The 12475-nt window shown below is 36.2% G+C and overlaps 1 protein-coding gene across 2 annotated transcripts in view; it reads right to left on the bottom strand.

Annotated features, from left to right (window-relative positions):
• GEN1 (GEN1 structure-specific endonuclease) overlaps window positions 1-12475 on the bottom strand; it is a 31242-nt gene that overhangs the window by 17792 nt on the left and 975 nt on the right. The window contains exons 2-4 of one of the 2 annotated variants that reach the window (XM_077751032.1): window positions 4470-4672; window positions 3604-3790; window positions 778-954 (exon numbers count right to left, since the gene is read on the bottom strand). In XM_077751032.1, the coding sequence (XP_077607158.1) occupies window positions 778-954; window positions 3604-3790; window positions 4470-4630 (525 nt within the window). In that variant the 5' untranslated portion in view covers window positions 4631-4672. The remainder of the gene's footprint in view (window positions 1-777; window positions 955-3603; window positions 3791-4469; window positions 4673-12475) is intronic. The other variant, XM_077751033.1, reaches the window with a different exon arrangement.

Here is a 12475-nt window from a genome sequence, read left to right as displayed (position 1 = left end):
TTTTAAGCGAACATAGAATTATATGAAAGTACTATTTTGTATCTTTTTTTTTCCCACTTATATATCTTTAACATATTTTTAATGACTGCTTGCTTTTACATTATAATGGACTCTGAGGCAATGCTTCTCAGTGGGCACACAATTAACATTTTCAGAGAGGTAACAGAATTGTCTGGCAAGAGGTTTTTAGCTTTCTGAGCTCCAGTCTACCAAATGTCTACTGTCTTGCCCAACCTTGAAAAGTTACAACCAAAATCTCCCTTGGCAGTACCTCTATAACTGAGAACCATGGCTGTATGCAACCATTCCCTAGAAAAGGGCATTTGGGTTGCCTGCCACATTTCTGTAATTACTAACAATGTTGCAGTTAACATCCTTGTACATCTCTTCCTGCATATTTGGAGGTGTTGTTGAAGATAAACTACTAAAAATGGAAATTTGGGGTCAAAGCAAAATATTTCATATGCACTTTTATAATGTATTATTGATACTGATTTAGAATTAAACTACGTAAAACAAATCAATCCCTTAAGAGAGAAATCCATATTTCAAAGAAAACGAACTATGCATCAATGATATTTGTAATAATAGTAAACATTTCATTTAGCAATGCCTATGTGCTAGGTATAATATAGTAAGCATTTTACACATATCGTTTCATTTCATCATTTAACAATCCCCTTTAAAAAGGTACTTTGTAAAAAAAATAATAATAATAAAAAAATAAAAATGTACTTTGTATTACAAATGCTGACATAGAGAAAGAAACAAAGGTACCTTGGTATTCATAGTGAAATTCCTATAAACAGTCTGGGCTCCGTATAGGAAAGCATCCCCATCGTTGGTGAGGCAGCCATCCACATAACCATTGGCATTGAGAAAAGCACACATGGCCTCTGCTTCCCCAGCGGCTTGGACCCAGGGAATTCCTAAGCATTCCAGCATATCAAGGCACTGAGAAGAAAAACGTAGGAGCAAGAAATCTAAGACCATTTCTACTGCTTTTTTTCAGTGTGATTTTCTATATCACAAATATATTAACTATTTAGGTGCTTTACAATCCAGCTCAGAGCCTGGAGCCTGTTTCAGTCTGTGACTCCCTCTCTCTGACCCTCCCCTGCTCACGCTGTCTCTCTCTCTCTCCTAGAAATAAATAAAACATTAAAATTTAAAAAAAAAAAGAAAAAAAACAACAAATTATGGTATTTAAGAGACAATTGGAAATTTGAATACTGAATGCTTAATGGCATTACAGAATGATTGCTAAACTTAGGTGTGATAATAAGAAATGTATTGTGGTTACACTTAAAAACTTTTTTTTTAACATTTATTCATTTATGACCGTGAGAGAGACAGAGTGTGAGCGGGAGAAGGGCAAAGAAAGAAGGAGGCACAGAATCTGAAGCAGGCTCCAGGCTCTGAGCTGTCAGCACAGAGCTTGACACGGGGCTCAGACTTACAGACTGCAAGATCATGACCTGAGCCCAAGTCAGATGCTTAACTGACTGAGCCACCCAGGCACTTCTATTGTGGTTATGTTTTTATTTATTTATAAGAGTCCTTATCTCTTAGACAAAGATATTAAAATATAGAGACTGAAGCAATATTACGTCTGGGATTTGCTCCAGAATAACATGGGAGAAGGGAGCGAGTGGGAACACAGATAAAACAAGAGTTGATACTTAAGATTGATAATTGTTTAAGATTACNCTGGAGCCTGTTTCAGTCTGTGACTCCCTCTCTCTCTGACCCTCCCCTGCTCACGCTGTCTCTCTCTCTCCTAGAAATAAATAAAACATAAAAATTAAAAAAAAAAAAGATTACTTTTGTGTTGATTAAAGTTTTCTGTAATGAAAACTTAACAAATTTTAATGTCAATTAAAAAGTAATCCATACTCAGGAGAACTAGGTGGCCCGTCCTGAAAACTAGCTGCTCTCAGCGGGAGCCCACTTGGGATCTCTGTCTCCCTCTCCTGCCTCTCCACCTTCTGCACTCTCAAAACTAAATAAACATTTAAGGGGCGCCTGGGTGGCTTAGTCGGTTAACCGTCCGACTTTCGCTTAGGTCATGATCTCGCGGTTCGTGGGTTCGAGCCCCGCGTCGGGCTCTGTGCTGACTGCCAGCTCAGAGCCTGGAGCCTGTTTCAGTCTGTCACTCCCTCTCTCTCTGACCCTGCCCTGCTTGTGCTGTCACTCTCTCTCTCTCCTAGAAATAAATAAAACATTAAAAAAAAACCTAAATAAACATTTAAAGTAATAAAATAAAATCTTACCAAAAAAACAAAAAAGACCAATTTATATAAATATGTATTGTATGTACATACTATATAAATAAAGAACTATCTTTGTTTTTGTGTACTAAATAATACAGAGATAAACCTCCTACCACCTGATATTCTTTGGGTGTATCAAAACTGCTTATCTTGTATCTGTGCTGGTGAAAAGTGACCGGCGAGAGCTATAAAATCATTCCTAAACTTTGGTCTATCTATTTATCCCACCTTAGGTAATTTATGTTAAAATCCCAAATCCCAAGAAAAAGCTATGTATACAAAAAATCTTCATCATAAGTTCACATGTAATAGAGAAGAACTGAAAAGCAAACCATACATGCAATGATGCAATGATTTCATAGCCTTTTATAGTATTTCATACATGTTGTATAACCATTACAAGTGATGGATTTGGACAGAATGTGGCAACAGGGAAATAAGGGTATATGTTATAAGTCCAAGATGGGGCACCTGGGTGGCTCAGTTGGTTAAGTGTCTGACTTTGGCTCAGGTCATGATCTCATAGTTTGTGGGTTTGAGCCCTGCATTGGGCTCTGTGCTGACAGCTCAGAGCCTGGAGCCTGCTTCAGATTCTGTGTCTCCCTCTCTCTCTGCTCCTCCCCTGCTCATGCTCTCTCTCTCACAAAAATAAACATGAAAAAAAAGTCTAAGATAAAAATCACTTGTGCACTACTGAAGGCAAATTTTAAAAAAATATATACATTTGAAGAGAGGCAAAATAATATCTTTCTATTTTTTATTACATATTTTTTATTATAGATAACCTCCATTTCTTAACTTCTATAAAAATATACATTTTATAAGTGTTATATATATTAAAATATAACAATACTTTCAAAAATTACAAAGTCTTAAATATATATTCTATATATGAACTATCATTAATTCTAAATGAGTGAAGTAGGAATTAATTAGATCTCTATTCTGGGAATTCTTTAAGTGCTAAAGAGGTCTCAAGAGGTAACATGTATCAACTTCCTACTATGCAGTGGTTGCTATAAATATATTTTTATTTTTTCTAATTTTTACCCCATCCCTGTAAAGTGTTACTATCCCCATTGCATAGGGTAGGAAATGAGGCATATATAATTGAAAAATCTTGCTCAAAATCTCAGAATTTCTATATGCCAGAGTCAGGGCTTGAACTTGGGTCCGTTTCACTACAGAATATAAACTTCTCTGTACACACTGGCCTTCTATTTACAATAAGCTTAGTGAGTATTAAAGATGATTATATAACAATCTTTATCAGAGTAAAATGTACTCTCTAGTTCATATCACAATTATTGAATCATATCTAAATGCTCACCTCTTTTAAGACTGATTTAAAATGTGATCTCCCCGTTTTCTGAGACCATGTTTTTCCAGAAGGCCCATACCGAATCTGATTCCTTCTGCTTATGACATCAGCTTTCAGCTTTGGGGGTTCCCCTTCCATAACGAACACCAGTTTTACATCCATTAGCGTTAAATGAGAGATACGAAAAAATAAGTTCCTTAAATATAAAAATTAATAATACATTAATCACCATATATTGGTAGCAAAAGTCAACATTAGTGGTACGACATAATGGTAAGAACATCAGACTCGTATCAAAAAAGTTACATGCAATAACATTTTATTTATTAATATTTTACTTTAAGTGAACTGAGAAAGCACTGAATGTTTTTAAGCAAGAGAGACATGATTGTTCTAAGTGCTAGGAGGAGGCCAGGAGCTGAGGGAGGAAAACTCATGAGGAGGTCATTTCAGTACAGATGAGAGGATGGTGGCAAACAGTGCGGTAGTGCCTCTGGACATCAACAGAAGTTTATGAACACATGGTATATTCTGGAAGTAGAGCTGCCAAGACTTTCTGATAGACCGGATGTAAGGAGGGCTCAGACAGAGAGAATGGCTCCCAATTCTCTGGCTTCTAGTCGCCAAAGCATTCTAGTGGCTATGTTAGGTAGGCAGCTAGGTCTGTGAATCTGGAGCTCAAAGGGTAAGAAGTACAAATTTGGAGTCATTGATTCAGTGATTGCAGGGATGGACATGTTAACATATTTATATTTATACTAAATATTTAAAATCTCAAAACATAAAGCAACAACAACAGAAACAAAGCAGAAACAAAACCAAGACGTCACCTACTGATACAATCATACATTGATAGCCTAAGAAATTTACTCTACCTGAGGTGGGGCTTCATGACTGTTCCAATCATTTTTTTGACTGTCTGTGCTTCACATACCCAGAGACTCAGATCAACTGCAATGGTTTTCCCACAAAGATTATGCAAGTGGATGTGTTGTTTAACAGGTTCCAAAATTTGCCACAAGTCATTCACTCCCATTCTGGTGATTATCTGCTGTTATTTGAAACACACTTCAAAAGACTGTTAAAAGACACAGAAGCTCAGAATAGAAATTCAAACAATACATGTTTGTTTAGGACAATTCATAAATAGAGAATTCTATTATTTATTTCTTATTTCTTTCATTAAGTCAGCTTTTCCAAATGAATCAAGAACGTTTGAAATATTAACAATGGTGTAACTGACCTACTAGCTACAAAAATACTGATGTAACTAATGCATTAAAATTATTTGCAAATTGTACCATAATACATTTGTCCTTAAAAATCCACTCATCTAGAGGCCTCCATCGGGCTCTGTGCTGACAGCTTGGAGCCTGGAGCCTATTTCGGATGCTGTGTCTCCCTCTCTTTCTCTGCTCCTCCCCCACTCATGCTCTGTCTCTCTCTCTCTCTAAAAAATAAAATAAACATTTTAAAAAAATCCACTCATCACCAAATATGGGTTTCTCTGTAGTACTGAAAAATAAAGTTATTTTAAACTTAATGCAACCCAAATGTCAATGGTCTTGTCCCTCCTCATTCTTTCTTCTTTTCTATGTTCTCTTTAGCAGCGGTGGAGAATGATATTTTCACATGGTTAGATTAATATTACATGAAATTCAGAAAATAAAAGGAAAAATAACCCCAAAATGGTAAAATTGGCTTTGTTCCAGCTGTTAACAAGAGATAACACATGCAGAGATGGGTACCCGGGATGTTGGAAATCATATTCGTCTTCTTGAGAATTCACTCCTTGATTTACATATCTAAAGCCAAGAATAGGACTAGTCCTCTACCATAATCAGGAAAAACAAGGACAGGAAAACAAGGAAGCAGGCAAACAAATAAATTGAGGAAAAAAAAATCCTAAGGGGCCATTGCAGAAAAAGTCTGATGGAAAATTGCAGGGAGACAGAAAATGGAGATTTGGAAGGACATGAAATATCTTTTTAAAAAGAGCTTTGGCTTTTCAGATTGCAAAGTCACACATGCTCGTTATGGAAAAATAAAGTCTTTTAAAAGAACAAAGAATTTTAAATCACCTATAGTGTCACTATTCAAATTAAACTAATGTCAAACTCTTCTGTGTACAAGACATTTTGAAAACAAAAGTGGACTGAATTCTGGTATTCTAGCTTTGGTATTTTCTATAGTTGTTTTTCCTTATTAAACACCTGTATCTTTTTCTCTTATTTTGCTATTATTTGATAAGAGTATTATNAATTTTAAATCACCTATAGTGTCACTATTCAAATTAAACTAATGTCAAACTCTTCTGTGTACAAGACATTTTGAAAACAAAAGTGGACTGAATTCTGGTATTCTAGCTTTGGTATTTTCTATAGTTGTTTTTCCTTATTAAACACCTGTATCTCTTTTTCTCTTATTTTGCTATTATTTGATAGGAGTATTACGTAGTGCTTGCAACGATTCTGACTCTAAAACATAATCCAGATTATCATCCTTTGAATAATGACCTTAATTCATTCCAGAAACACAAGGTAGGATACAAAAAATATTACAAAAGGCTATCACGATGTAAAATGCAAAACCAATGCAAAGCCATTCAAAATTTTTAAAAAAAGCAAAGTTTCTCAAATTGTACATGGCTACAAAAATAATTAAGGCTGAAAGTGTTATTACTTTCTCTGAACTTCTCTCTTAATTTTAGAATATGGCCAGTGCCACAGGTATTATTATGTGCATTCATTTTTTATGAAGAACTGCACAAATACTTGCTGATATGTCACCTTACATAGAACATACAGACCTAAATGTAAAGCACAAAGCATTAGGTAGTGAATGGTACCTCAGTGTTAATATTGTCTATTTCATGTAAGAAGTCTCACTGGTTGAATGTGGCATTGTGGCATTCTCTTTGTTCATGTGCAAAGTTGTAGCTAATTCTGGAAAGAGTGGGGACATATATATTTTCTAAGTCATTATTATGAAAAGAAATAAGACTTCTAAGTTTTAAACATCAAAATGCATAAAATTCAGAAGTAGAAAGTTTGAGAGGGAAGTTTTGTTGACAGTTTTGTTTTCCTGTCATTTATGATTCAAGTTGTACACTGGAATGAATTGCTACTGAAGGAAATTATGAAATTTCTTTCTCTGGAGGAACATTATAACTGATCATATTTCATTTAAATGTGACCCTGACTCTAGCCATCAAAATTTTAAATGCAGGCTGTCTTCTGATTAGCAAAAGCTCTCCCAGGAATTTAGGATATTTCTTAGCTGTGTGCAGATTTATATAAAAGGATATAGACCATAGCACTATTTTTAATAGTGAAACAATGAGCAGAACCAAATGTCCATCAATAGAGGAATATCTTTAATAATTTATGATAGGTTGAAATAGAAGAGATGATGCAGCAAAAAAAAAAAAAAAGGGATATATTTACATGTACAATATCCACGTTTTAAAATGAAAACAGGTACAAAATAGGTTATATATCAGGGATGACCATAGTTCAGGAATGAGGAGAAGAATTACTCTTCAAAGTATACTCCTTTGTGTTAATTTTTTAAATAATCATATGTATGTATTACTTTTCAAGTTAAGGGAAAAAAAGCTTTAAAAAATGTGGTTTGGGGCACCTGGGTGGCCCAGTCAGGTAAGCATCTGACTTTTGGTTTTGGCTCAGGTCATGATCCCGTAGTTCGTGAGTTCAAGCCCCATGTAGACTGCTGACAACATGCAGCCTGCTTGGGATTTTTCTCTCCTTCTTTCTCTGTCCCTCCCCAGCTTGCTCTTGCTCTCTGTCTCTCTCTCAAAAAATAAACATAATTTTTTCTAAAATGTGGTCCTATCTGTAAAAGGTTGGGGGAAAAAAATTAGAAATCTTTAGATGGTTTGCTTCTTGCCTAAATATTATGAGATCAAATATGGCTAGAGTTCATGAGTCAAGTCAAAAAGCAAGGTTTTGCAAATTTATGGTACCTGATATCAAATCTGACTTCAGTATGGCTTCTTTAGGGATGAGGGATTCACGTTTTCCATATTCTGTCAGATCATCTAGGAGCTAGTCATGTAGACTTAGGCAAGGTACATCCTTTCCTCTGGGCATTCCAGCTTACAAATGCCTTCCTTTTTGTCTTATCTCTAAAGTTTCATTACATAATTTGACTGCACATATATAATAGTAATGAACAAAGATTGCCATATAGTACAGTGTTGGTTACGATGGCACACATAAACATACATTTTTGTAAAGGACTTCAGTGCATACTGTATTCCTTCTGACGGTTGTAGAAAAAAAAGAGACAGTGATGAGGTAGGCTCTTGATCACAAACTGTAGTCCTCTAAGTATTTCAAGCACATTAGGAACATTTTGTAAAGACTTTAATGGAGTCTTATTCACTAGGAGTCTTATTCACTAGGAGTATTATTCACTAGGGCAGTCATGCCTAGAAAACAGTAAGCCTGGAATTAATTCTACTAAAATATTAAAATTCCACAGACTGGATCCCTTAAGCAAGATCGAGAGGGCTTTTAACTAAGCCCACAAATACTATTTTAATATGATTATTACACGTAAAACCTAATTCTTCATGCTATTTTATTTTCTTTTGTCAGAACAAATCTGGTTTAAAGAATGACCATCACATTTATGTCGCAGAACAACCAGTACTGGTAGTTGGACAGATATCTGTAATGTCTACCTAGAACATCTATTTTAGTTATTCCTTTATTAAAATGTGAGTGAAGACTACAAAGCTATAACTACACCTATTTAAACACAACTCTTATGCACAATGTAGGCAAAAAGAAAAAGAGTAACACAATTATCTGCTGGTTCCCAGGAAAGCAAAACTTGAGTTACTATCTCTGAGCTAAAGTGTTCTCTTCACTTTTCCTGAGTCCTGTGGTATTTTCCAGAAAAATGTCTCTTTTGTCGCCAATCTTTTTGGTCACTGTATTTTAAAGTCTATCTCACTGCTTTTAAAACCACTTTGATACCTTAACCTAGTTTCTGTGTATCTACTGAAATGGATTTGAAAAAGGTCTCTCTTGTGCTTCCCAAGCACACTCCTGTAAAGTAGTAATGCTGTCTCTTTCATAAGCAAGAAGAATTGTGAAATAGCAAGAACTGCTATTGTGAAATACGTCTTTCTGTCCATTTTCTCTGAATGATAGGAATCAAGGGGGCATTTTTATAGGAGCTAGCTTCTAGACATTCCTCAACGAACCTTTTTTCTCTGAGTAACTTTACATTAATGAACTTCTATTAGACCTTCTTGAATTACTGCAAGGCTTTACACAGCCTTGACTACTTTTAACTGAAAAAAAAAATCAATTAGAACTATGTCAAGCAACATGTTAAAAGGGTTGGGAGAAGGCATGGGATTTGGAAAGTGAGCAGAAAGAATTACAGGAAGAATGTTTTTAAAATCAGTTAGAGGCAGACTATACCAGAAAAGACATTACTGCCAAATCTTCTGTGAAGATTCTGTAATGAACTCTTCTTCACTGTCCCTCATGTTATTTCCCCCACTTCATCTGACATCTCCACAGAGCTCTTAACTAGAACATCTAATTGCCTACTTTATCTTCACATGGATGCATAACATGCATCCTACTCTTGATTCCATTTCTCCCCAAAACTGTTTTACTTCTCATCTTTCCCAAATATCCAGTTGCTTAGGCCAAAAACCTGGCAGTCCTTCTGGATTCTGCTCTTTGTCTCCCCAACACCCACTCCATCAGCAAGTCCTCTACCTCCAAAATACATCCTAAATCCCCATTTCTAATGATAGTCCCCTCACATTTGCCTGCATACAACTGTAAGTCTCCCAACTGGCCTTCCTGCTTCTACTTTTTACAATCCTCTACTCCCACACAATTGTTTTCATAGAAGCCAGAGTGATCTAAATCATCTTCCTGTTTGTCACATTAACTTCCTTATGTTGCTATCTTATAGCCAGTTATAAAATGCAAAAAATACTAATGTAGAATTACGTAAGTGTTCTATATGTAGTACATTATTTTAAAATACTATTTTTAGGATTACTTTCCATAGACCTATGATCTAAATTGGTTAAGTTTAAAATGCATGTTTTTTGAAAATCACTCATAAAAGCAGAATATAGAAAGAATATCCCAATAGTTCTGAAAGGGCAAAATTATGTGAAATGTGTACTGTATGAAACACAACACCATAACATGTTTTAAGAATATAGTTAATCCAGGGGGGCCTGGGTGGCTCAGTCGGTTGAGCATCTGAGTACAGCTCAGGTCATGATCTCACAGTTTGTGGGTTCGAGCCCTGAATCGGGCTCTGTGCTGACAGCTAGCTCAGAGCCTGGAGCCTGCTTTGGACTCCGTGTCTCCCTCTCTCTCTGACCCTCCCCTGCTCACGTTGTCTCTACCTCTCTCTCAAAAATAAATAAAACATCTAAAAAAACCCCAGAATACAGTTAATCCAAAATGTCTATTCCCATCATCCATTGTTTTCCATTCTTTGCTACTTCTTTGCACCAGCACTTCTTCTGAGTATTAAATTGCAATGAGAAGACTGTAAAAGCATGTAAAGTTTCAAAAAGGGACAGAATGCAACAGATTTTTAAAAAAAAATTTTTTTTAATGTTTTATTTATTTTTAGGAGAGGGAGAGAGAGAGACAGCGTGAGCAGGGGAGGGTCAGAGAGAGAGGGAGACACAGAATTGGAAACAGGCTCCAGGCTCTGAGCTGTCAGCACAGAGCCCGACGAGGGGCTCGAACCCTCGAACTGCGAGATCATGACCTAAGCGAAAGTCGGACGCTTAACCGACTAAGCCACCCAGGCGCCCCAGAATGCAACAGATTTTAAGATATTCAAGTGCAACTACACTCCAAGAGAGAACAGATGGTTTTTGATTAGGTCATCATCAACCTGATGAGGTTACTTGAAAACAGCTCAGCATTAAGTAAAATTTAAATACCACAATTATCAAATTCACTCAAAACTACATATTATTTTTCTTTGCTTATTTTTAATAGGGTACAATTAAAAACACTTGTGGTATGGGATTTGGTCTCCACTCCCATATTCTATAATGTTGTAATCTTACTGACAATCTGATCATGTTATTGATGTATATTACATATAAAGTCTCCTTAACATATTAACAATTGCTAAGAATTAATGTGATACACTATTTATATGAATCAAAAAAGTCAGAATAACCCCAGCAAATAACTTTATAATGTATTAGTGGCTTCAATTTATTTTACCAAAAGAGCACTAGACTTGGGATTGGAGACCTAGGATTTTGGTCTTGGATATAACACTGAAGCTGTATGACCTTGGAAGATATTTAACCAACCCATTTACAAAATGCGCGGTAGGAAACCAGATGAACTATAAGATTCCAGTATCCTGTGAACCTCATGACCAATTGTAGGTAGGCTGGTACCAAAATAAAATCACTCTATGTTAGGTAGTATTGCTTGACAGAAAGAACATGAATTTCTAATTTAAAGAAAGGACTCAAGAATCCACTTCAGGTTAAAACAAAACAAATCCTTTGATGTAACCATATGGTGCCCATAAATCAATTTATGCTCCTAAAACTTCCTTAAGAGCTAATAAGCTTTTATTGGTTAATTATAAAACTGAATGAGGTGAGAAAAGCACAGAACCTTGCTAATTTCACTAATGAATCAAATTTTAAAGAACATAAAAAGAGGTCAGTGGTTAGATTTATGCAAAAATACACATTTTGTTATGCCAACAGTTTTCCAATTTTATTTAAGTTTTAAGCAGAAACATCAGGAAAAAACTTTGTAAAAATAAAGCAAAAAATACTTTAAGTTTCCCAATTTCCATGACAAGACTATGTTTTCATATAAAGATAGGTAAATGGTTTAAGTTTATTTAAATACAAGACTGGATTGTATGGGTTTACTACATAATTTCACTAATTAATGCTAGATCTTAAATTTTTCTTCAATTTTCATATGAATTTAGCTTAAACTTTGAAGCGTAATATACCCGACTTAACTTATAGTTATCAATAAGTATTTATTAAATGTCTGCTATGTACCAGGAGCCCTAGATGCTAGAGATACAATAATGAAAGATAAAGCCCTGCATCTAAAAACCTTAGGAGGGCAACTGAGATTAGAGATGAAAAGAGAATTACAACAATGTGACAAGTACAGGCAGAGGTAGCATGAGTAAGCTACAGAAGAATATAAAACACCCTACCTAATATTGGGCATCAAGTGACAGCTGAGCGAAAACCTCCCAACGATTTCCCATTGCTTATCAACAAGGACCACTTAGACCAGACGTTGTAGGAGTTTAGTCTAGTTCGAATAGGTCCTACTTTTCCTTATGCCATGGCAAGGGTCACACGGGTAATACGATATACATTTGATAATCTTTAGAAGCAAAAGGGGACTTCGATGGAAGGAATTTCATTACTGGAGCCCAGAAACTGATCTGTTTGAGGGTGAAGTGGGGGTAGCGGTAAATGCCACTTTTTCCCATCTACAAGGGAAGGCTGCGGAGTAAACAGATTCTTTAACTAGATCAGCACAATCACTTGAAGAGCTGAGTAAAGGCAGTCGAGGAGAGGTAGGTTTAAGGGGCTGAGAACAGCCCTGAAAGCTACGCCAAGAACTTAAAACTTCGTTAGTTCCGATATTTATTGAGCGGCTTTACAACAGGCCAGGGCGGGGGCGGGCTGTAAACAACCACAACGCCCTAAGGTAACCGCTCCTGTGTACTTTCAGAGCGCAACGTTAACCCGGAATAAGGCACACTCCAGGGGGACATCGCCCGCGGTGGCCTAGGACCGGACGCGGGCTGCACACTGTGCGGGAGGGAAGGACGCCGAGGCCCCGCCGCC

The sequence above is a fragment of the Crocuta crocuta genome, unplaced genomic scaffold (genome assembly GCF_008692635.1).
Source record: "Crocuta crocuta isolate KB4526 unplaced genomic scaffold, BGI_CrCroc_1.0 scaffold129, whole genome shotgun sequence".
Lineage (NCBI taxonomy): Eukaryota > Metazoa > Chordata > Mammalia > Carnivora > Hyaenidae > Crocuta > Crocuta crocuta.
Note: the sequence above shows the minus strand (reverse complement) of the source record. Positions and strands in the feature narration are given on the sequence as shown.